General features: G+C 38.9%; 1 protein-coding gene across 1 annotated transcript; it reads right to left on the bottom strand.

Moving 5' to 3' along the window:
- Positions 1 to 19,365: 19,365 nt before the first annotated feature.
- Positions 19,366 to 26,186, bottom strand: r-l (rudimentary-like). The gene is made up of 2 exons (XM_089235955.1): positions 26,116 to 26,186; positions 19,366 to 20,882 (listed from the first exon to the last, which is right to left on the bottom strand). The coding sequence occupies exon 2, from the start codon at positions 20,818 to 20,820 to the stop codon at positions 19,420 to 19,422; it is 1,401 nt and encodes a 466-aa protein (XP_089092081.1). The 5' UTR covers positions 20,821 to 20,882; positions 26,116 to 26,186; the 3' UTR covers positions 19,366 to 19,419.
- Between the last annotated feature and the right edge of the window lie 219 nt (positions 26,187 to 26,405).

The raw sequence follows: 26,405 nt of genomic DNA, 5'->3' as shown, positions 1-26,405 counted from the left end.
AATATCAAATGACCATTCTTGAGGATAACTGTTCAAATGGCCATTGGCAGGGAAGATTTTTCATGTGGTGTGTGAGTGGTTTTTTTTTTTTTTTTTTTTTTTTTTGAGAAAGCCGTTTATGTAGCCGTAATCGAATGAAAAAGAATTTCGATTATTAAGAGAAAACTTCGGATAACGTTAGAAAAAACGCTCATATCAAAAGGTCACTGTTGAAAAAACCACTCAGATGACAATTGTTGTTAAAAATAGTTCGGGGCTTTATTGTTGAGAAAACTGTTCGAATGGCTATTTTAAGGAAATGACTGTCAGATGACGTCATTGTTGACGTGAGAAGAGAAACTCCCCAAGGTAGGTATTGTTCAGAGAAACAAGACAAATTCTGTAGATGGGGGAGAACTATTCAGATGGCCATTGTTGGGGGAAAAACTGTTCAGATGGCCATTGTTGGGGGAAAAACTGTTCAGATGGCCATTGTTGGGGAAAGACTGTTAAGATGACTATTGTTGGGAAAAACTGTTAAGATGGCTATTTGGCTATTGTTGAGGAGAAATGCTAAAATCACTATTTTTAAAGAGTAATACAGCATTTAGATCACTGTTATTATACACTGAAGAGCCAAAAAAACTGGTCACCTGTTTAATATCGTGTAAGGCCCCCGCGAGCCCGCAGAAGTGCCGCTACACGACGTGGCATGGACACGACTAATGTCTGAAGTAGTGCTGGAGGTAAATGACACCATAAATCCTGCAGGGCTGTCCATAAATCCGTAGGAGTAAGAGGGGGTGGAGATCTCTTCTGAACAGCACGTTGCAAGGCATCCCAGATACGTTGAATAATGTTCATGTCTGGCGATTTAGGTGGCCAGCGGAAGTGTCTAAAGTCAGAAGAGTGTTCCTGTAGCCACTTTGTAGCAATTCTGGACGTGTGGGGTGTCGCATTGTCCCGCTGAAATTGTCCAAGTCCGTCGGAATGCACAATGGACATGAATGGGTGCAGGTGATCAGACAGGATGCTCACGTACCTGTCACCTGTCAGAGTCGTATCTAGAAGTATCAGGGGTTCCATATCACGCCAACTGCACACGCCCCATTCCATCACAGAGCCTCCACCAGCTTGAACAGTCCCCTGTTGACATGTAGGATCCATGGATTCATCAGGTTGTCTCCATACCCGTACACGTCCATCAGCTCGAAGCAATTGGAACCGAGACTCGTCAGACCAGGCAACGTGTTTCCAGTCCTCAACAGTCCAATGTCGGTGTTGTCGGGCCCAGGCGAGGCGTAAAGCTTTGTGTCATGCAGTCATCAAGGGTACACGAGTGGCCCTTCGGCTCCGAAAGCCCATATCGATGATGTTTCGTTGAACGATTCGCACGCTGACACTTCTTGATGGCCCAGCATTGAAATCTGCAACAATTTGCGGAAGGGTTGCACGTCTGTCACGTTTAATGATTCTCGTCAGTCGTCGTTGGTCCCGTTCTTGCATGACCTTTTTCCGGCCGCAGCGATGTCGTAGATTTCATGTTTTACCGGATTCCCGATATTCACGGTACACTCGTGAAATGGTCGTACATGAAAATCCAAATTACATCGCTACCTCGGAGATGCTATGCCCCATCTCTCGTGCGCCGACTATAACACCACGTTCAAACTCAATTAAATCTCGATAACCTGCCATTGTAGCAGCAGTAACCGATCTAACAACTATGCCAGACACTTGTTGTGTTATATAGGCGTTGCCGATCGCAGCGCCATACTCTGATTGGTTCCATATCTCTTTATTTGCATATGAATGCCTGTACCAGTTTTTTTTGGCTCTTCAGTTTAGAAGAAAACTGTTAATACGGTCATTTTTGAGAACAAACAGTGTTTAGTGGTAATTTTTGAAAGTCCGCTACTCCGTACTCAAGATAATGTACGCTATACTCCTCTTTGTCATATCACAGACAAAAACAAAAATGGGAGCACATGTCAGTAATTGATCTAAAGAAACAGAAAAAATTTTCAAAATATTCTGCCTAGAGAGTATATCAAGCAAATAAAAAAAAATGTTGCTATAGAAAATCTCCTCGAGCACCGTTTGCCCTATGAAATGCCTCTCCAAAAGCCAAAAAAGAATTTCTCCAGTTTAAAAACTCAACGTGCCAGGAAAAACTAAAAGTGGTATTCATTCAAGAATCAAAATGAAATGCTCATCATTTCACTTTTATCTGATTTTGATGACACGAGGAAGTCTTTCCGGGAGAAAGAGGAAAAGGAAACGGCGTGTTTTTCCTCTTTTCTCTCTTTCCTCTCGGAATAAATCTTGTAGAAAAGGCGATCCGATCTCTTTCCCCGTGTTCCTTGCGAAATTCAACAGCGCGATAGTTGTTTAAAATTTATAGAAAATTCAACTCGTTTTCACTCGCAAAAGGTTTCGGAATTTTCCCGAGCAGAGGCGGAAAAAATAAGAAATAAAGTAATAATAAAAATAATCTTTCCGGATAAGAATTCCCGGGATTCTCGGGATATTTTTTTTTCCTTTACAGTAATTCAGTGAATGTGTCGGTTATTTCTTATACCGTTCTTCTTTCTTTAAAAAGGATTCCTCTTTGCTTTTCTTATCTAAACTCGTATACTTTGGCACATATTGGAATGTTTTCTTCTTTTTCTTCATGTCTTATTTCTTTTTTTCTGTTTCCTTTTAAATGATTCCTGTCACTACATATTGCTTTTTTTTCCCTTACTGTGTTTTTCCTACTGAAGTGACGTTTGTTGGGGACGTATTTCCTCTAAATCACTATTTCGTTTACTGTTGCTGCAAGAAATATAAAGAAATAACGCGCTTGTTTTCACAATGCGATTGGGAATAAATGTTTCACTCATAATATACAATTGATGTTGTAATGTTTCGCGTGTGATGGATGTTTTATTAGGTTTTTCAACGTTCTCGCCAATGTTTGCGATGATATATAGGCCTACCAAGTATTATTGTAAGGTCTCCGTATCAAATGAGTAAATTATATGCAGGGTGCATAGCAACCAAGAAGTGTGTGGCATTTTACTGGCGAACCGTTGATCGAAGATGTATACTTCCAAATAAATTAAGTTTCCAGATAACGTGCAGTACTCAGATATGTCATCCATGTTCCAAGGGGTTGCATAGTTATCTAAATGAAAAAATTTACTTTTTCTACAGTCCCCGTGTACCACAAAATTCAAATAGGAAGTTGTTGCGCTATCACTCCTGATGAAAACAAGATAAACGTTTTATGTTTTTAAGTATAATATTCACTGAGGCATTCGAAAAACGGAGAAAAGTTGGGGAAAAAACAGCTCTAATAAATGTGGAAAACCCGTTTTACTCGCATTTAACGCTGTTTTTCCAGAAATATCCTCCGTTTTTTCGAATTCGAATATCTCAGTATAGAAACATGGAATTAGGGTTTATTTTTTAGCATCAGGAGAGACAGGGCAACATCTTTCGAATTGGGTTTTGGGGCACGCGGGGACTGAATAAAAAGTTAATTTTTTTTTTATTATTAACTATACAACTCCTTACAATATGAATGCATGAATGGCATATCTGAGTACCACACGTTCTTTGGGAACTTTTTCCAACTGGAACTGTTGATCCTCTAGAATCAACGGTTCACCAGTAAAATGTCATGGCCTCCCTGGTTGCTATGCAACCTGTATAATTTATGTGAGGATATTTTGAGGAATTTTCAATGGAGACGATAAAACTTTGGCATGACTTCAAGACACTCGTCTCGACACCACTTATTACAATAATGCATAATAGTATCGTCTTGGTATTGTTACAACTTGTGTGAGGAATGGAACAGACCAATATCATAATATTGGAAGGAATTCGTTTGCAGTTATCAGGACTTCGGATAATAATATCATCAATTTTTTTTTCCGCGGAAGTTTATTTTTTTACGCGTTCTGACGTTGAGCACTCTGCATGTACCGTATTTTAACGTGTATAAGTAAGCCTAGTGTATAATCAATCAGCCCTTGATATTTTTGGGCTTAAAATCTGGGGGAAAAGTTGAAAAGAACATATCTATAATACTATTGATGTATAAGAAATCCTCCGATTTTTTGGAACTCACTTTTTGGCAAATAAGATGTTCAAAGGAAAGATAAGATGTTCAAAGGAAAGATAATGCACACGCATAGCCTTAAAAGAGTCGACAGTTTTGTGGACCAATCTGTCGTCGTCGTTTGAGTTGGAAATTCCGGAATCGATGCTGCCGTCGAGATAAGTTCTGTAGCAAAACAGGTATATCTAAGCACAAGAAGAGGGACCTGGCTAATAAGACGTGTTGGACCTTCGGGTTTGCCGTTTGACATGTTCTACACTTCCCGTTTCCTGAACTCCTTGTTCGAAATTTCACCGCTGCAGATCTCTTCGTGGATTGTTCACGGCACACTAAACAAATGGTTCGATCACTCGCTGTACAACCTGAGGCCAAATCATTCGATTTTCGGTCAGCATCCGACAGTCAGTGATACTTTACCGGTGAAACTGATAAGCGGGGTAGTCAGATTACGGAGCAATATAAAGTCGTTCACTGAAGACGGAGTCATATTCGAAAAAGAAGGCTTTGAAAAAGTGGATTCAGTGGTACTAGCAACTGGTTACGCGATCAAATTCCCATTTCTGTCGGATGATCTGATGACCGTACAAGACGATAACAGTGTCCACTTATATTGCCGCTGTGGTGGTCGAGTGGTTATAGTGCCGGACTCGTGATGCGAGGATCCGGGTTCGAACCCCACAGTGGTGGTCGGCTGAAGTTGGTTTTCTGTGGTTCCCAACTTCAAGGCGCAAATGCGAGCCGATCTCCCCGTTAAAAAGTCTCGCCACAGAGAGCAACAGTCCTACAACGATAAATCATTCAACCATAACACTTCACTCATAGTTAGAAAAACTGGGGGCAGATGACAGCACTACACATAACAAGCATTACACAGAAACAAACTTTACGTCAGGTTGCACTACACGTACACGCACATTCTCGCATGTACCGATTCGTTGGGGGGTTCCGCGGGGGGGGGGGGGTGCATGTGTGGTGTAGCAGTAGTAGGTAGGGCCTCCAAAAAATGGCTCGGGGATCCATGATGTTCTTAAGTCAGCCACCTCGTTGGGCAATTTGCCTGTTGTGGCGTTGTATTTGTATAAGGTTCCTTATGCTCATCAAAATACGGTATTTTTCAAATGAACGAAGTTCTTTCAACAATATATTCATAAGAACTCGAGAGATGATCGAAATTCGTCTTTGAAATTATCAATTTCTTCTCTTTCTCAACAATGGATTTCATAACACGCATCCATCAATCATTCTCAACAATAATCTTTATACAAGATATACGGAAGACTGGATGTTGTGAAGATATTTATCATTTCAGATGTTTATTTTTTAAGGAAGGAAAAGACTCATCTCTGAAATGATAAATATCTTCACAACATCCAGTCTTCCGTATATCTTGTATTAACAAGTGGAGAGCGACATTCATGTCAAATAATCTTTATTTTAGAATGTTTTTGAAAACTTTTTTATTGTCAATGAATTAATTATTCATCAACTCCTTAGCTCCGTTCACATGTGCAATATTGCGGTAGCATTCAGAGTTCTAGCACCCGCTTGACGACTTTCCCTCGTAAGGAAAGAAAGAGAGAGCAGTAATTGGTGAAAATTCTTAATTTATTTCCCATATAAACGGGGCTTATGTTGTGATGATTGATTTTAGCAGGGCAATGAAATTACTTTGCTACGTAGTACTATTTATCCGAGGATGATGTCACTTTCCGCTATCCATACGAAGGTTTTTAACAGCTGGCTGATGCGAAGATATGTATAGGAGAAAGAGAGAAAATTCAACTGCCCTGGCGGGGAATCGATCCCACGTTCTTTCTTTCCAAGAAAAGATCAAGTTAGTGCCTTAGTAGTCTGGTGGTCTATGGGGTTCACCCGAAAAGCAAAAGGACGTGGGTTCGATTTCCCGCAAAATGCAGTTGAATTTTCTCTTTCCTAAATACATTATATATCTTCGCATCAGTCAGCTGTTAAAAACCTTCGTATTTAACATTACAAACGTAATGAATTGTTTATTTATGATGTTTTATTTATAAAATATTTTTTCCGTCATGTATTAAACAATAATTTACTGCCTTTATTCAGTGTGCGATTTCTTCTCGTTTCTTTCAGAATGTGAATTTCAATAATTGGACGTTTTTCCACATTTTTAAATACTTGAGAAATTTTTAGTCAATCACCCTGTAATGATTACTTCGTTGCATCAAAAAGTAGCTTGCAAAGAAACAAACCAATACGCAACAGGATTACCAGAAGTTGCCTGGATTTTCATATCTTTTTTATTGTCATGTTCATTAGTATGTTTTTTGTAATGCTTGAAGAATAAATAAAGAAGTAATAAATTATTGTAACTGTAATTTAAAAAGCATGTCACTGGATTGGTGAAGAATGCATGTTATCAAAATATGAGTTCCGAAACTAATTCCGAGAATTAAGAAATCATTGTTGCCGGGTATTATATCTTCGACCATAGCAACTCATTGTCCAATTCGGATCAAAATCTGACGAAGATCAGTTTGAGATTTAACCCCTTCACGCACAGGCTTTTCGCAACAAATTTGGATGATCTCTATTGGGCGTGTCGGCGATAAATCTGTTAAGCTTGTCCTAATCTAACCACACGTTAGCAACAAGGAACAAGGGGAAAGAAATGAAAAGATAAGGAAGTAAAATAAATAGAAACGAAAGAACAGTATAATAAAGATGAGTAGATAATAGATTCTCGATAATCTGAGGTTGATATGGGACCGAGGCCATTTCGAATAATTAAAAAAAACTCAAATTATCCGGAAAAATATTAAAAAATGCTTTGAATGTCGGTTTTACTTTTTAGAAAAAGCAAAAGCAGTACTATCATACTTACTGTATTTTTAATCTTGAATAAGATACGTGATGATAGAAGATGAGAGAGTGATTGAGAAGAGTTTGGGATGGGATTGATGGGGAACGACACTGTTTGCTCTCAACTGCCTTTCCCCAATGGTTTTACGAAAGCAATTAGAGAGACAATTCCATTGTCCACCATTACAAAGAAAACGGCCTAACTTGCTCCACTTTCTCAGCGACCCCAGAAAGTTGAAATGGTCTACGTTCATTAAAGGCAGTCTAATATTTTACTGCTCCAGTTCACCATTATAGGGATGGGGGACTACTAGTCCCCTTCAAACTGAAATTACTGTACAATACGTATGTACTACGTGGTATTCCTGAAAAAAAACAATTTAAGTCGGGTTCTTGGACAGAGAAAGAGTACCTCAAGAAGGAGATTCGAATTTACAGTAACTAGGATTATCCGGAAACTAGAACTTTCGGGGCTCGGATATTTGAGAGGAAAGGAAACTAGAGAAAAGGATATTAAGAGGTATCCCATGACATCAGTGCGGAAGTGTCAAAAGTCATGGGATACCTCTTAATATCGTGTGGGATCTCCTTTTACCCGGCGAAGTGCAGCAACATTAAGCGGTATCCCATGACTTTTGGCACTTCAGTGCATATACGTTCCGGTTGTGTACGTTCCAGTGGTGAAGCAATAAAACCTCAAAAAATGGCTGGCGTATTGCGTGTGTGCGCTCTCCGCGATCTCGAGAGATGTGGCACGCTCTCGTGGTTTCCGATATTTGTACAACTTGTATCGCGTTCCTTCAGTTTGCTTATTCGTATATGTAATGTTTTATTGAATAAAATATTTAAAAATAATGGAAAATATGTTACTAAGTTAAGACTAAAAAAAAAATTCTGTAAGAGAAGGTACTGGTGCCTCCAAGTATTCAAGTTGTCTTATATGAGTATTTTTAATTTTATTTTTGTTCTTCGTTAAGCCAATAGGGGGCGTTAATTTCCCTGGTGAACATTAAAAGTTGTAGGTATTGTGATCTTGTAATAAAGTACTATATGGGGCCATTGTAGTATTACTTCAGCATCGATGAGGGGGGTTTCGAGTTCGATGACAAGGAAGGGGGGGGGGGAAGGTTTGAATATCGCTTACGTCATCCACTACCCTTTATAAAAATATGAGATATTCTTAATGGCATCTTACTGGGTGCACCAAAAACGAGAAGAACCTTCCGCTAGTTTGTGGGCACAAGAATTAACATTCTTCCTATTGATAAGTCCTCTATAGAAGCACTTCAGTGATCTCTAAATGTCCCGCTGATCCTCCAAGTGTTCTAGAAATGTGTTGCGGGCCGCTTAAAGTGCTCTGGAACAGTGTCGCGCGTCACTCACATGATCTGTAACTATGCCGTTGATCACTTAAAATAATCTGGGAATATTCCGTGAGTAACTTGAGTGATGTTGAACTGCAGTGCGGGCTGCTTAAGTGCTACAAAACTGTGGCACATTCCACATAAGGGATCTCTAAAAATGCCGCAGACCGCTTATGTATTCTGGAACTGTGCCGTGGGTCACTCAAGTGATCTGTAAATTTGTCGCGGATCCCCTGAGTGATCTGTGAACATGCCACGGGACTACTTGAATGATCTGAAAATGTGTCAGGGGGCACTTAAATATTGTGGAATTGTGCCACGGATCACTGAAGCGATCTCTAAGTGTGCCGCTTAGTTCATTTCATAAAATTAGGTTTGAGGTGGCGGACCGCATCAGATGACTCATGGGCCATAAGTTTAACTTTTGTGGCTTAGAGGGTGACTAGCAATGAATTTCGGATTTCTTAAAGAGAAATTTTGTGTTCTTAGCCTTCAAATTGTAGCATTGGAGTTATCAGAAATTGATTATAATAACATATAAAGGTATTTTCTTCCGAAATTTCAATTTGTTTTTAAATATTTTTCGCATCAAAAAAAATTATCATATGGGGGGGGGGGGGCATAGCGGCCTTGTGCCACCCCCCCCCCCCGGGATCAGATACGTTTGCAGGGGCGTACGTATGTGATCCCAATATGCGTTAGGAGATGGGGAGGGGGAGTAATAAATGGCTAAAATATCTGCTGACGTAATACTTAAACGGCCCCAAATATAATTTTCATTTCATTTTTTATGTCTGATTTATTCGAGAAGCTTTATTAATATTGATATCCTTCATCAGTTTTCAATGTAAAACTTATACTAACGTTGTAGAACGTTGTTACCCCCATAATCGGATGCCCCGTTTAATTGGATATTGCGTGCTGGAACCGTTGATATCCGATTAAGCGGGACCGACCGTAACAAAACTTATCTCATCCAAAAATGCCCAAATGTGAATACAAACCTTTCATTACCTGTTGGACTGATTTAAACCGTACGTAAATACAGCCAGACCACAAATGAACGTGGGTTCGTGCAGAAAGAATACTGATTTTTGTGACTTTTATACATACAACATTATCCTTCGCGATAAAGTCGAAGAATCACTTGTTTGTATAAGGCGGTAGTAGAAACACACAAAAAAGGAACTATAAAATGGCCTCGCTCTTAAAATAGAAAACTGCTATCAGGGAATAGAGGAACTGCTTAATTAGAAGCCACTGGGGGAACCGATAATTAACTTCCGACTAATTAGCGCTACTTCTTCACAGAGTTAGAATTAAAGCTCACGAATTAGTTGGGATCTCTCTCTGGCATTCAGAAGAAAACAACTGATTGAGAACATTTTTAGGATGTTCTTTTAAAAGAACTTCAAATACAAACATAGACATTAAAGCAACATACTCATTTCGATGGCAATATATAATATTTTTGTAGGGTTACAGGAAAAGAAAAATCAGTTACTCACGTAATACCGAAATAGGTATTAATGGAAAATCACTTTTTTTTATAAAATATAATTTATTGATGTAATTACACAAGGAGCTGGTTACTTGGAACGGACATTCAGAAACTGAACTAACAGAGTCCTGACCTGAATTCAATTGAGGATGAGCTGGAATATCGGCTGCGAGACAAGCCTCAATTTATGTCAGAAATAGATAGCTCCTTTGAAGCAGTGAGTGATACTCGTGATTAGATAGTGTACGTAAATTACGGAAAAATAAAAATGTGTGGTTCATAATCTTCAAACTTCAGCTAAAACTAACCATTAAAAAAGAGAAATTTCGATTGATCTCTGTTTATTGCGTGTCAAAATGATCTTTAAAATGAAGAAAATAATTAATTAATTTGAATCGATATCTTTACTATAGTTCGTTTCAATTTAACTTTGCAGTAAAGCTACGAGGGAACCGCATCATACGTTGCTATAACAACGATAGCCTTTCAACTAATGTATCGATGCGCGGTCACGGTAAGGTATGGCTGATTCTCGCCAATCTCACTGAGAAAAATCTTTTTTTTACGTATAATGGTCACCAATATTTTTCTTTTCTAATTTAAAAATTTTAAACGAATAAAGATCGGTTCAGAACAATATTTTCCGTATTCTTTTTTTCAATGATTCAACAAATTGAAATATTATGTATGAATGATAACCGTAAGCCTTCGATACATGGAAACTATATTTTGCGGCGAAGGAATACACTCTCTACCTTTCTCTGCACTGCAAAGTTAACCTGAAACGGACTATAGGACGTTTGAATTAGGCACCCTTACTCATACCCGAAGTCTTAGTTTGAAAAAAGTACGATCAAAACCATTCAAAAACCTGTAAAAAGGAAAGTACACATATGTGTACCTCTGGAGCGAAGTGGTTATGGATGTGAAGTTATAGAAAGAGTAGTCAACCATTTTCATTCCAAAAGAAAATGAATTTTCCTATGTTTTTCACGCCATATGGGTTGAAGAGCCAACGAAAGTCGCTAGACTTTTTCTTTCTTAACCATTTAACGATCGCGCAAATTGGAAAAATCCATTCCAACTCCCCCGTTTCTTTCTACCTCTTTTCTCATCACCGCGAAAATTCATTGTAACCCTATGAACGGAAATTGATTCCCCCCCCCCCCGTACTTTCTATATTCCTGTTTAGTGATCCTCCTCACATACGATGTATCTTTCTAGTACTACTATTAAACCACACATGCACCTCGTCCATATTCCTCTGCGGAATTTCTAACGAATTCGTACATATTGGAATGAGTATGTATGTGTAGTGAACACCTGAAGTGAAGTTTGTTTCTGTGTAATGCTTGTTGTGTATAGTGCTTCCATCTGAGATCGATTTTTCTAACTATGAGTGATGTATCTTTCTACTATATATTTGTAAGTGAAAGAGAAGTTTAGGACAAAAATGAATTCTGACTTTAATCTTGCATCGAAACTGGAAATCAGTTTTATCATCGATAATACAAATACAGGAACAGAAGGAAACAACTGATTCAGATCATTTTCTGAGTTTGATCGTCCAAATTCGTTGCAAAAGCCTGTACGTAAAAGGGTTAAAAATTAATAAAATAATTTGTCGGTCTCGTGTGCGTTATTAACAAAAAAAATCATGTAATAAAGTTTTCATTCTCGTTTGAAAGAAAAATATATTTTCAATTTAACGTTACCGTGGACCTATTAAGAAACTTTACATTGATACGTCGCCATTGGCAGTGTGTTTGGCGAAGTTTGAGACGAAGGTGGAATGATTTTCGCTTTTGGCAATCGGTCTTTTTACTTTTTTCTCATAGCTACAGGCAATTTCTTGTGATGAACTAAGACGGTGAATTATGAAATGGTGAAACACTTCAAATGAGATGCGGTGAAACTTGTCTAAGACGAACACTGTATAACCCCGTTAAAATGAGAAATAGAAAAAGTGGGTTTAGAACCCGCTTCAAGAATTTTCCACCAAAATTACTGCTCTCCATTTCTTTCCTTAGAAAGAAAAAAGTCGTCAAGCGGGTGCTAGAACTCCGAATGCTACCGCAACAATATTTGTACATGTGAACGGGGCTTATGAGACGGAAACCTGTCTTGATCGGAATCAAAGGATAGTCTGTTCGATGATTATTGCTTTGATTTGCATCTTCATTAAACGGAAATTATTCTAAAACGGAATATTATTTCAATCTTTTGATTCCTTTTCGTACAGGTTTGACTGTATGAATAGAAGGAAGTGCTTTCAAAGCACGCGAAAAAAAAAAAAAAAAAAAACATTCGGCGAAAGAGGGAAAAAAATTAGCCATTCTGTTTTCATCTGGAACCCCGCCGAAAGTGGCGAATTTCTTTCTCTCGTCACTCAGTGTGACCAATCACGGGACGCTTCAACCCTTTTACGATTACGAACGCAATACGGCAACGAAACACCAGTGAAATAAATTCAAACAAGTTCTCTGTGTATTTTCTCTCTTCAGCATCGCGAAGTTTTATAGCAACCGTATCAACTGAAGTTGCTTTTTATTTCTATATCCTATCTTCCTGTTAATGATTTTTTTCCACATGTATATTTTTAATATATGCATGTGAAAGAAAACACGTAGGTTGAGGGGTGAAAAGAAATGAAAAAAAAAACCTATTTTATCTACCTCATTATACTTTTGTCTTGTGTGTGTGTGTGCGCGCACATATATTTTTTCCTTTCCTTTTTCTAACGTGCGGTTAGGTTAGAACGAGGTACCAGATTTATCGCCGATTCGTCAAATAGATATAATCCAAATGAGTTGCCAAAAGCTTGTATGTGAAATGGTTAAATGTCTTTCCCACTCGTATCAATGTAGGACTTGTTTAAATGTCGCTCTTTCGTAAGCAGCATGGAAATTCGAATGGAATCAAATTTAAATACATTCACAAAACTTCCATATTTTGTTCTAGTTGATACACACGGACCTCTTTTGTAGGTTCGTTGTTGAGGCAAGTGATGGTGAAGCTCTTCTATCTGAACAGGGGAACCAGCTGTTTCCGTTTCACACTATTTTACACTCATCCAGGTTAAAATATCATCCGAGGTACGGCAAAACAATTAGCCAACACCGAAGAAATATATATAAATATAATAATTTTCCAAAATGAAACTACTAATTTTTTCAAGAAATGAATTTTTAGAAAACCGCCTGTTCTTCGCAAACTTTTCTCATTTTTATGAGCATTCAAAAAGACTGATGACTTTTGGTTTAACTCGTGAATCTTGCCACCATACAAGTTGAAAATTTGAGTAAAAAATATATTTGGAGCTGTAAAAAAATTGGGGTAGGCTGCGTCAGACACGGCCGCAAGTTTTGCCGTGAATACTCTCTTTGTACCTCGAATTGCGTGGTAGGTACTCACATAACGCAATCGGTATCATCGAATTTGTTTTTGGAATGGCTAGCATATGGAACCAATGTCATCTATTTGCGTTGTGAACTTCTCGAGATATAGCGTAAAACAATTTCGTTACGAAAGCGGGCCGAGGTAATAAAACCAGAGTGATGCCATTAGATTTGTCTTAATAATATCTATACGACTACACCATTGGCTTCATTTGCCCCGATGAGCACTGGTGATCCAGTGAGCGTACTTCGAACTCGTAGCTGCCTAGCGGCAGAGCGGTTCGACAACTTTTTCAGCCATCTCGTTGGGCTTTTTTTTGAGAGATCCACACGGATTGGTTAAATTCAGGTTTTTAACAAATCTATGTTGTTCTCTTACCTAAAAAACTGTGACTACAGTTCCAACCATGTCGGTGAATACGACCATTAGCGTAGCGAGCCTCTTGAAATATAGCGTAAAACAATTTCGTTGCGAAAGCGGTCTACGAGCCTGGTACCCAAACTGAAAGAGTTAATAAAACCGGAGCGTTATCAATGGGTCTATCACAGTCTCCCAAACTTTTTGTTCCATCGCCCCCTTCATCAGAAATTTTTTCCTCTTATCGCCCACCAACTCAAGTAAACCCATAGGATCCTATGTTAAATCAGTAGGTTCTATCACCCCCTTGGACAATTCCATCGCCCACCAAGGGGCGATATTGCCCACTTTGGGAAACACTGGTCTATCATAACGAGATCTGCCCGCATATAGTCGAATCCCGTTATAGCGAAAATCTCGTTTTAACGAACATTTTTCTGATCCACCAAATAAGTTTGCATAGGAACAATGCTAGGTAATCTGGAATTCCTTGATAACGAAATTTCGTTTTAACGAAGAGATTCCGCGGTATCTTTGGCATTCGTTATAACGGGATTCGACTGTACCAAAAACACGGATACATTCTGAATACTTTCTGAAATATGAGCGTTTGAATTATTTCGTTACGCAAATTTTTGCGAATGCAAAGTATCGACAGATGATTTCGAAGACGTATCCACGTCAAAAAGACATTTGATTCTGTTGCGCTAGACCAGCAGTGATATGAACGGCTATAGCAAGTCACCTTCATTTAAATTAGATTAGCTTTTTTAGTTGTAATCTAGTTGTGAAAATATCTTTGAATGGACCAATAATTTAACATCTTTGGATGTAAATTTGGTATTTCGAAAAGAGAACCCGTAAAGTAATACGAACCTTCTCATCGGCGCTCCTTTTTTCCTCCACAAAGAGGCGTCGCTGTCATCAAAAAATGAGAGAGTTCGTGATTTAATGGCATCGAAAATATTCATCGACTGCCTGATTACGGCGACTACACCAGCATATTAAAGAAAGGAAATGACTTATAATGCGTATTGCTCGAATAACAACCCTGTCTTTTCCCGGCACTATACGTCTTTCATCAATGAGTCTTTTAATCACCGATCCTTAATTTACATAAGCAATGACCCATTCATATGTTGATGAATATCCATTTCCCATTATGCTGGAAATGGGAGAAGTGCCACTTGAAATCCGATTATTACTCGCCACGTTCCCTTTTTTCCTCCAGTTCCAACGGGAAAAATGTAATATAAAGACAGTACATTACCGTTCTTCACGAGAAATCATTATTCCGTGCTAGCGACGAATCCAAAATTTCAAGCTGTCAAATTAAAGTCTAAAACCGACGCGACGTAAATCATAATTATCGCAATTTGTAAGTTGAAACATTTCTCCGAGTAGCCTATATCTATGTAGTAATGTACGCGTCTAACAAAATAAAAGAAATATCTCGAATGATATCTTCAGTACGTACACGCGTTGCATGCTCAAAATAGCGTGCATGTTTGATATGTTTAATTATTTAGCATGAACTAAGAGCACATTAATACATTACATTATACATTAACCACCTTCGCTTACAAGCGAATCGGTAATTCAGATACTCTATATTTGACGAATCGGCAATATAGTAAACTCCTAATCTAACCGCACATTAGAAAAAGGGAAGAGGAAAAAACATAAAATAGAAGAGTAAGACAATATAAAAGATAAGGTGATAAAAATGTTGTACAAAGTTATATTTATTTTCACCCTCACTTATATACCAGTTCTCTTTCACCCTTATATAAGAAAGATACATCATATGTGGGTGGGGGGGGAAATAACTATCAGGGTGTACAAAACACCGAAAGGAAAAAAAATTGTAAGGTTAATTGTAAGGCTTTGGGATAATCAGGAGAGAGGAAAGAAAACAGAGTACACTTGTTTGAATCAATTGCACTGGCGTCTGGACGCAATATTCGCCCTTCGATCGTAAAGTGGTTAAATAAGAAATGACCCACGATGAGAAAGTTCTTTTAATCACGGTGTCTCACCATTTGACGGACTCGCATTGCGAAGATCCGGGTTCGAACCCCCACCGAGTAGTGGTGGTCGGCTTAAGTTGGTTTTCCGTGGTTCCCAACTTCGAGGTATTATTCAATCATTACACTTCACTCATAGTTCGATAAATAGGTGACAGATACAGGAAAGTGGCTAAGTGAGAAGATATCGTTGTTTCAGGAAAGGTAAATTAACCTCTGCCCTCACGGGGACCCGAACCCCGGTCTCTCGTTTGCAGTTTGTCGGCGGTGACCTATCGGTTAGAAATTCGTCGGAATATGGACTGCGTCGCTGTTTCGGTTAGTAAGGTCTCTCGTTTGCAAGGAGAGTGACGTCTTTCGTCAGATAGTTGCGCTATAACAAGCATTACACAGAGAAAAACTTCACACATAAGGTTCACAACACGAACACACATTCCAACATGTACCAATTCGTTAGTTCCGCAAAGGAATATGGACGAGGTGCATGTATGATTTAGTAGTAGCCTTTCGCCACTGAGATAATTTACTAGTTTTATCCCCACAGTGGTGAACCATGTAGGAATTATTTTGTGAAGCAAAGTTCACATATTTACGTATAGGGGTGGAAAAAAAGAACGTGAAGCTGAGCTTCAGTTGTTTAAAGCTAGTGCTTTTTTGTTTTGTATTTTTTGGTTACGAGAAATGACTTGATTTGATCAAGAAATACTTAATGTACAATTTTTTTCGTTACTGAATTTTTTAATCGATTACTGAACTCAATGAGTCTCATTATAAAAATATATTTGTGATGAGCATTTGAATAGACAGACACCTTTCTTAGCAATAAGGCCATGCAATTTAAAAGCAGCACATACAGAACCAATGCACACAAGAGCTTTATCACATGGCTTTAGGGCAAGGAGAGATCCATAATAAACTGGGCACATGTGTGAATAAGAAGAGTATATTTATGCAATCGAATGTACCTATTCCCTTGCAATTCTTTTGTTTCTGCATTTTATTGCATATGCATGCTTGAAATTTTTGCATCAAATTCTGTCCACCAAAAAAGAAAAAAAACAACATGTGGGTATTCTGAAAGAGATTGTCTCAAAAACAGAATCATTGTAAAAGACAAATCTAGACTTTTATAGTCTCTATTAAATGCTTTAGCAGCATTTAAAAGACAAGTGATTTTAAGTTGAACTTGGCAAATAATGAATAACTATCTCATTAATATAAACTAAATAACTATCATAAACTCATAACTATCTATAATGTATAAACAAGTAACTAGGACTGTGTAGTTATCGATGTATAAGTAAATTTTGTCCGACAGTGTCATATTCACAGGGCTGTACCCCAGGGCGGCAAATTTGTATATAATCCTCAACAAACCTGCCTCTGTGCAGACAGCAAGAGACTACGTCAGTGAATGACCTAGAGCATGAGTAAGCATGTGAATGACCAAAAGAGTGACCTAGTGAGTTTGCACATACATGTGAGCCAAAGGGTAACCTACAGAGCAAGTGGCCGGGTCAGTGAGTGAGCAGGAGCAAGCATGTGAATGAGCAAAAAAGTGACCTAGACAGTGTGAAAGCATGTAAATGTCCGAAAAAAATGACAGAGCATGTGTAAAGTTATCAAAAGTATGACTAAGAGTGTGTGAAGCATGTGAGTGACCAAAACAATAACAAAGAGAGTGTGAGCATTGGGAGTTACCAAAGAAAGATGCGGGTGTACTTGCAGGAGCATGGCGGCGGGCAAGAAAGTTATAGCACAGGAGCAAATTCGAGGAAAAATTTGTGACTAGAATTGGAGAAAAGCGGCAAAATTTGTACAGCCCACAAGCAGGGGGAAAAACCATAAATGCACCTCTGGTGTCAGATGCATAAAATGATAATGAATTTTGACATAAGTGATGTTACGACTCTTATGGGCCTACATGCTCATAGGCCCTCAAGTAAGAGTTTTGTATGATGTAGTGTTTTATGATCGAGAAGTATTATGATAATACATTCAGGGGAACTTCGGAAAGAAAAGTTGGCTGACTCCACAAGGAACCAACCCTGGACATCCTACAACCTAGGCAAATGCAATCACCACTAAGCTATACCACAGATGCATACATTTTTCCCCTGAAACAGGGCTCCCAGCAAAATCTGCTTGATCATTAACCTGACCGAAACTCAATAATTTCCATGACCAAGACTCTGAAAGAAAGAAATGTAGCCTAATTCAAAATCTTAACCTGTTCCAAATTTTGAATTTTTGAGTGTTCCTTCAAATACATTTTCCCCGACTATAATTAAATATTGCTCTGACGTTTGTCAAATATTTTACTTTGATGAGATAGCTTTTTCTCCGCCCAATATATTAAGGAAACATATTTTCTGGATATTATGCCAGATATTATTATGCCTTACATTATTAAGTGAACTCAGAAAGAAAAGTCATCTGGTCTCTGCCAGAACTCCAACCCAGGGTTTACGGAAAATTCACCGCTGTGAAATTTGCTGCTAAGAAAATTCAATTGACGAAAATTTACCATCTAACACAATTCACCTACAACAGTTCAACATGAGTCAGCGAGCAAGGAGTGACTGTGTGAATAGTGTTGGTGAGAAAACTAGTGACAGAGTGAGCGACCTAGAGATAGAGTAAGTGACCTAGTGAGTGAGTCAGGGTTTAAGCTAAATAAAAAAATTCCTTTCGCAAAAAAGCGAAAATGAGGGGAAAAGCTGTAGCAAAATGCTACAATGCTAATGTAAGGATTGATGGTTGGATGTCTACTCGTTTCGTACCTCCTGTACGAATTTTTGCAAAAGTGGCTACCACTTGTTTCGCATTCTAAGATGTTCTTTCGCATTTTGCAAAAAATGCGACCATAGCTTAAACCCTGGAGTGAGTCAGTAGTAGACTGAGTGAGAGAGTGCCAGAATAAGTGACCTAGTGAGTAAGTGCATGACCTGGTGTGACAGAGTGAGTGGTCTATTTATTGAAAGAACAAACTGGTCATTGAGTGAGTGTGACAGAGTGACCGACCAAGTTGGTGAGTGAGATATCTGATAGATACACGACCTAGTAAGTTGATGATAGAATGAGTAACACAGTGAGTCAATGACAAAGTGAGCAACTTAGCGAGTATGTCAGTGACCTAGAGATCGAGCGAGTGGCCAGCCTACTGAGATTGATCAAGTGACCTAGGAAGTGAGTGAGTGATCCAGTGAACGAACGATATGATGAGCAACGTAGTGAGTTATGATAAAATGTGCAATCTAGTGACAGACTGAGTGACCTGGTGAGTGAATGAGCGGGCTAGCTCTAGTGATGGGCTGGTTTTGCTCATTCATTCAGTCACTCCCTCACTGAATCATTCATTTCCTCATTTCAAATTGTTGTCGGTGAGTTGCTTGTATATGAATTTTGCATTCTGTCAATTGTTGTCTGTGAATTTTACGGACACAGAACTCAGGCCCTATAGAATGCTTGCCCAGTTTGCTAGAGGGCCTACGTTTGAGTCTGAGATCAGATGACTTTCCTTTCAGAGTTCACCTCGGCATAACATCCAGAAAATATGTTTCCTTGAATTTACCTTAACCTACCCTAATGTTTCAGACGGTTTGAAGGCTTTTCCTTGACCTTCATAAAATATCTGCATGTTTCCCAAACTTTTTCAAAACTTTTCAAATTTTTTCTCGATTTTCTAGTTGGCTGGGAACCCTCTGTGATTTGTGTAATCAATTTATCAAATTTCCTATTCATGGCACAGACATGGATTCGGAAATGAGTGAAATATTATCAGATATCTCTTGGGAAAATAAAATGCTGAATTTAATAAATGAAGATTTCAAAAAAAGTATTTCATGCAACTGTTTCCATGTAAGCATTGAATGCTTCAGTTTTATATTTTTCGGCAGCTTTCACCACATTAGCTGCTCTGGTTATACCTCTGCCAACTACTACGATATCGACGCCATCTCTTTTGATGGCCTGGGATGGGGTTCTGTATTTCTGTCCTAGTGGATCAGCGGACGAATCCAAACTAACGCCAGGACTGATGTGAATGAAATTTTTCTTATCAGAGATTCTCTTCTGACAAATAAACCCTATGACATAGTCCGTGTGATTTTCAGCCATCAAGAGAGTTTTGCTGGCATGTTGGTCGGTAGTGAGAGCTCCATCCGAGCTCATTTGTGCTATCAGAACACACGCTTTCTGGGAAACAGAGGCCATTTTCAGTGCTTGGACAATGCTTTCACCCGGAACACTGTGGACAGTAACAATATCAGCCCAGTCATGTATGCGGTAGGTTCCACTTCTGTATTGCAGGACCACAGTATTCCCGATGTCAGCAAACTTACGATCCTCCATGATCAAGAAATCGTGTTTTCTGCTAAGATTTTTTAGTGAAAATATAAGTGTTTCACTGAAATCTTTTATGACATCAATGTGTGTTTTCAAAATGCATATGTGAGGCCCAACTTCATCTGCTAACTTGATGAGAGCCTCAGAGCTCTCGACGTCTGCAGCTAGGCAAAGATTTGTCTTTTTAGTTTCCATTATTGCAAAAAGTTCTTTCATTACAGCATTCGGGACACTCTTTGCTCTTTCCGAAAGCTTCAAGTTTCTTATCTCTTTCACTGGTGGAGCGATTACAGATTTTGATGAACCGAAATATTGATTTAGCTTGTCAATGAGGGAAGCCGAGAGCAGTTTGTTCTCAACTATGATGGAAATTATGTCTTGCATTTTCAGTAGAGGAATCAGAGTGATTCCTGATTTTTCCAAAGTTTCTTTTCCGCCTTGTTCCCTGTCAACGATTACCAGACAAGATGAAACGACCAATCCTTCTTTCCTCAACACCTCTACAGTTTCCAATATACTACTCCCAGTAGTGACTGTGTCCTCAATGATCACACACTTCTGTCCTTCCTTGAGATCTCCTTCCAAGATCTTCTTCGTACCATAAGCCTTCTCTTCTTTCCGTTTCAGAATGAGTGGAATATTGTTTAGGACAGACACTGCAGTCGCAATCGGCAACGCTGTATATGGTACACCACATAAAACATCAGCATCAACTGAAAGCTTCTCTTTTGTGCTCCAAATGTGATTTGCAACTTCTTTCAAAAGACATGGTGAGCTGATTATAACTCTGAGATCAATATATATCGGGGAGTTGACACCACTCTTTAAGACAAAATCGCCAAATTTCAGCACTCCGATTTCAATGAACTTTTTCACGAGCTCCAAATCAGACAACATATTTTCAAACAGTGGTGGTTAGAAAAGCTGAGAGAGAAATGTGGCTGGGAGAGGAAAGCAACCTGCAAAGAAGAGAAAACGTGAGCAATTAATTTCAGAGAAGAGTGGATAATTCTATGAATAACAGTACTTGAATGCAAGAGCACAATGGAAGTTGGGAACCAGATAGCCGAACATAAAATTGATCTATCAGTGTGATTAATTTCTACTACCAACTAGTGCACAAATCCAGTCAAGAAAAGAGCCGCTGTGACAGTCGGGTGGTCATAGTGACTGACGTGCACCACAAGAACCTAGGTTCGACCCCCCCCCCCCACACACACACACACACACACTGTTGCCACAGTGGTGGTTGGCTGAAGTTGGCTTTCTGTGATTCCGAACTTTGACAAGCAATAGGCCAACAATGATATAATTATTCAATCATTACACTTCACTCATGGTTAGAAAAATTGATGGCAGATGGTAGCACTGCACATAACAACATTATACAAACAAAGAAAGAAACTTAAAGAAACAAACTTCACGTCAGATTCCCAACACATGCACATTTTCTGCAGAATTTCTAACAAACTTAGAACTTCTGCAGAGGAATATGGATGGGGTGCATGTGTGGTTTAGTAGTAGTCAAGAACAAAGATGGATTTACTATGTTGCCATCTCCCAGTGGGCTATACAAATTTTACCCTTTTCACCCATTCTAATATAATTTTCTTCACCATCGATTCCTCAAATTTACCACCCTGGGTCTGCTTAATCACCCGTAATATGCTGATGTCTTTTTATTCGTTCTTTTGAACTCTCACCTGCTTTCTCTCTCTCTCTCTAGGTTTCTTTATTGGTTGCTCAAATACTAGGTGTGGATCTAGGGTAATGTGTCGGTTATATTGTGCAATATATTTTGCTAAAAACCGCTTTGAATTTGGTTGTAACTTAGTCATTTGTTTTCGTTCTTCTGAAATTATCTAATAACATCAATATTTTGCACTAATGGATTACAAGCTAAAGGAAGTTATCGGTATAGCTACTTTCTGTGTAAGACACAAAAGTGCAATGTGTTAAACTTCTTTATAGGCGCAATGCATCTAAGCAAATTTTATTACTAAATTAATCAATTACAATTTTTCGCATTGAATAAATAAATACATGAAAGCACATTTTTTGGTGGTATTAACATTGCTGATGACAACAATAGCATAAATTTTAACACATAAATCATTATTTATAACACACACGTAACCTCTACTACTAAACCACACACATGATCCTCGTCTATGTTCCTCTGCAGAACTTCTAATGAATTGGTATGGAATGTATGTGTCCATGTTGTGAACCTAACAAAGTTTGTTTCTGTGTAATGCTTGTTAAAGTGCTGCCATCTATTTTCTGGCCTACGAGTGAAGTGTAATGATTGAAGATTTGTGATGCCATAGTGCTGTTTCTCTCTGTGGCGAGACTTTTTAATGGTTAGATCAGCTTGCATTCATGTCTTAAAGTTGGGAACTACAGAAAGCCAACGTCAGCTGGTCTCCACCGTGGCAACGACAACAATCTCTCGACAACAACACAGTAAACCCCATTGTAATGCCCCCTTCCCCAATTTAAAACTAACCTTGCTTAGCACCAAACATTTTCAGTGAACAAATCTTTCACATATAGGGATTACATACGCTAATTTGTGATTTGATATAATGCCATACTCATTATAGCGCCAGAAATCTGTGAGACAAATGTTGGCATTACAATATGGTTAGACTGTATTTGTTCTTGGTCCATAGAATATTGTTATATGAAGGCTTCACTGCATTGTGGGAAAAAAACCTTGATGTTATTTTGTCCGCACAAAATGAAGTAATTAAAAAAAGGATTTTACCAAGGAATTCTTGGGAAGGGGATGAATTGCGAGTGGGGGCAGATATGTGTAAACCACAGGAGATAGAGATTTTGTCTTGAGTCCGTCTACCAACATGGAACTAGGTTTTTTGGCCTTTAAAAAAATCTATGAATTTTGCTGCCGAGAAATTTGGGTAGTGCCTAAATCTTTCTTTTTTCTGTTTCGTCAAGCCTTGCCCAGCACAGCATATCAGTCCACACTTGTCAATGTTTAAACTACTCCGATGATTCATAGATAAACAGCTGAAGCACTTAGTGGTAGGGTAGTCGAGTTATTGAGGTTGCTCTGTATTTTTTTTCCTTTCATTCGGATTTCTCATGTATAAGATCACACACTAGCAGACACACAAACATGAAGAAAGCATCGGAGGGCTGAAAGTTGTCAGCCATCTGGTATATATTGGGGGTCAGCGCACTCCACATGAAAACACTCTGTGAATGAGCAATCATTTGCACAATCATCCGTCAATCAGTATCAAACGAGATAACTTCACGTCACGTTCACAACACATACATTCCAACATATACCAATTCGTTAGGGGTCCCACAGAGGAATATGGAAGAGGTGCATTTGTGGTTCAGTAGTAGTATGAAATGAGATGGCTGAAAAGCTCAACCAAGCACTGAGGGCTCAACTGGGAGCCAGCAACACAAAGTTCCATTGGGCGGCAACTGTCAAATATGGCAGCAAAAGATCGACTGAGCGCTAGGGGATCAACTGGGTAAAACAAAGTCCTGTTAGCTGACGGCAATGTGGAGACATTGCTGAAAAGCACACTGAATGAGGCTTCTGTGCAAATGGTGGCAAATTCTGAGAGCTGTTTCATAACAGCGGTGGTGCACAGTATGAAATAAAGTATTAAATAGGTAAAACGTCATGCAGGAATAGCAGAGAAAAGACTACAAAGAGACTGGACAAAAAAAGGCTCTTAATCGCCCAATGGAAGAACACCCCACAGTCACATGAAACAGGTGTTGAAAAATTACCTGTTACAAAAGCGGCAATGTCTATGGGACAAGAATGCTCATAAAGATGCAGGAATGCCTCCATTGGAATGGTGCCATTTGGTCTAGAGAGAAAGTGATCATACTAACATGGCTCATTGCCAACATATCTAGAACAAATCAAGAAGTTGGACAACGCCAAGTGTGCTTGTGGTGAGATTGAATCTTTATAGCATTACTGACATCTTATCCACATATTACAAAACTTCATTCTGGTGCTATCCCTGAGAACAGTGAGCTGAGTTTCAAAAGGGGAGTTTTAAAAAGCCCTATGAACCTTGCTCAAGTGCAGCGGATTATACTGTTCCTAGATAACACAATCTACACCACATACAATCTAAGAAGACTGGCAGTGCACATCTACACAGTAGGAACAATGGCGACTTTAGGCCGCCAAGGGTCCCAATGATTGATCATACTAGGAAATATGATCTCCCACCATGTCGACGTCAACAGAAGTAGAAAGTAAATAGGAAATCTAAGCAAGAGCAGGTTCACCTGCAGAGGTGAAAAATTAGATCATTGATGACAAGGGCAAATTACGTGATTTACTCACCTATAATGAATTGTCTTGATTTTAACTCATCCGGTGATGATTCCAGATTATTGATTAACCTTAAACTACGATTTGATAAAGTATAATTATGATGACAGTTGTCATCAATGTGATTTGTTGACATCAATGTGATGTGTCATCTTTGATCAATGTGGAATTTATCTATTACTATTGCAAAATGTCAAGGACAAGACTATGAAACATTGATAGAAAACAAGCGACATCCCAATAAGTATGGACCAAAGGACATCAAGAACAATATTGAACATCAGAATGGTTGACGTAGCGTAGTGTAATGGATGCTCTGAGGCACAAAGAGATGATTGATTGTTAGTGTGCTAAGACGTTCACATGCTCAGATATTTACAACATATTTGGTATGCAAAATTTGATACAGAAATAAATGCTAAATGCATCCATCCCCTGGGAACACCTTGAAATCTGTGAAAGATATAAAGTGGGACACATTTGGGGTTATCGGTATATATTTGGGAGTCAAGCCCAAATGAAAGAGGGGCATAGGGGTGTGTTGAAAATTCATTAATTATTGGAGGGGCTCAAGGATCCTCACATTTACTGGGGGAGCTCAAATAGCCTCACCCCCCCCCCCCCCCATTCCAGGGCCTTATTATCCCAAGAATTAGTGATGATTTGTTCACCCCCAAGGAATATAAGTGCCCCCTTCCCAAAAGAGAATTAAGCAGATTCTTTATGGGCTTCTTAAGTGAATTATTAATAAAGTACAGTTGCCCTCCCCCACGTACTCGCGGTACACAAAAATCTGTATCATGAGTGTTTTGTTTACAAAATATTAGTTGTGCATGTTTAAGATGACTCATTTTTAGATGACCCGCTAATGCCTTTACTGTCATCACTGGAGCCATGGCAGCTCTTACGAGAGAAACAGTCACCTCAGGTTGGATTAACTTTTGACCACAATGTGTGTCAAAGGACACAACCATTTCTACAGAGCCAACTCTGAAGAGATTATAAAAGGCATCATCACGTTAGCGAAACAGGTGGGTAGAGAAGGGTTCAATGATATGTATATAGAAGTCGAACAGCTAATTAATATCAATTCAGAGGTATTGACGAAGGGGGAATTAATTCAGCTGACTGCTCCGTAAACTGAAGCGGTATCAGGTGAAGTGGAGGACAATTTCACCATGAATAACATAGCCGAAGGGCTTCGCAAGTTCAAATCAGCAATAGATTGTTTTCATGGTAGACCCCTCTGATACGCTCTTCACATGTAGAAAAATTGGTAGAGGAAGCCTTGTCAACATACTCCAACACACTCGATGATATGAAGAAACGGCAAACAGAAATCACAATGTTCTTTTCAGAAAACATCGCCACCAATCACTGCACCCTCTTTTACATTCCCTTCTATCTCTATGTCACCCTCTAGACCGACCGTGGCCCCCACTCTGTTTCCCCCCACAGAGGATATAAATAAGCTGGTTCGTCTCAGGGGACGTAGGCCACAGTGGAAAAAATCTGTGTCACCTTGCTCTTCTCATGTGTTCAATAAATGGCATATATATATAAAAAACCTATGGTTTGGGTTATTTGCGGATTTTCCGTATTCGCGGCCCCCCCCCCGGAACGTAACCCCTGCGAATACGGGGGGGGCGACTGTATTCATGTATAAATATGGGCATGACCAATACAAGTAAGGGTAACAAATTTACTTAAACTAAAAACATCATCACTTAAATTGAATAAAGAAATTTTTCATGGCAAATATTGGCAAAGAATAAAAGTAGCCGACATTAATTATTCACAAAACAAAAACAAATAACAACAATTAACTCGAATTTGCCATTTCAATACGTTACCTTGCGGCATGTGACAAATAAAAACAGATGATCAGTCCGGCCGACTTTGACCACTCACGAACAGTATCAACAGCACCCCCCTCTTGAAATAGTTTTCGTTACATCATATTGGATCGATGATAATTCGGTGTTGGTTCGAGACGATACCCAAAGTAGTCACCTGACGTCAAATATGACATAAAAATTTTGTCATTTTCTCTGAATGACGTCAATCAAAAAAAAAAAAAACACGTCATTTCAAAGTCATTTAATGACCACGAACAATAAAGGTCAGGAAATAACGTGGTACT

Source organism: Pholcus phalangioides, unplaced genomic scaffold (assembly GCF_987345545.1).
Source record: "Pholcus phalangioides strain wild (caught in Gottingen) unplaced genomic scaffold, Ppha-v1.0 ptg000009l_1, whole genome shotgun sequence".
Lineage (NCBI taxonomy): Eukaryota > Metazoa > Arthropoda > Arachnida > Araneae > Pholcidae > Pholcus > Pholcus phalangioides.
Note: the sequence above shows the minus strand (reverse complement) of the source record. Positions and strands in the feature narration are given on the sequence as shown.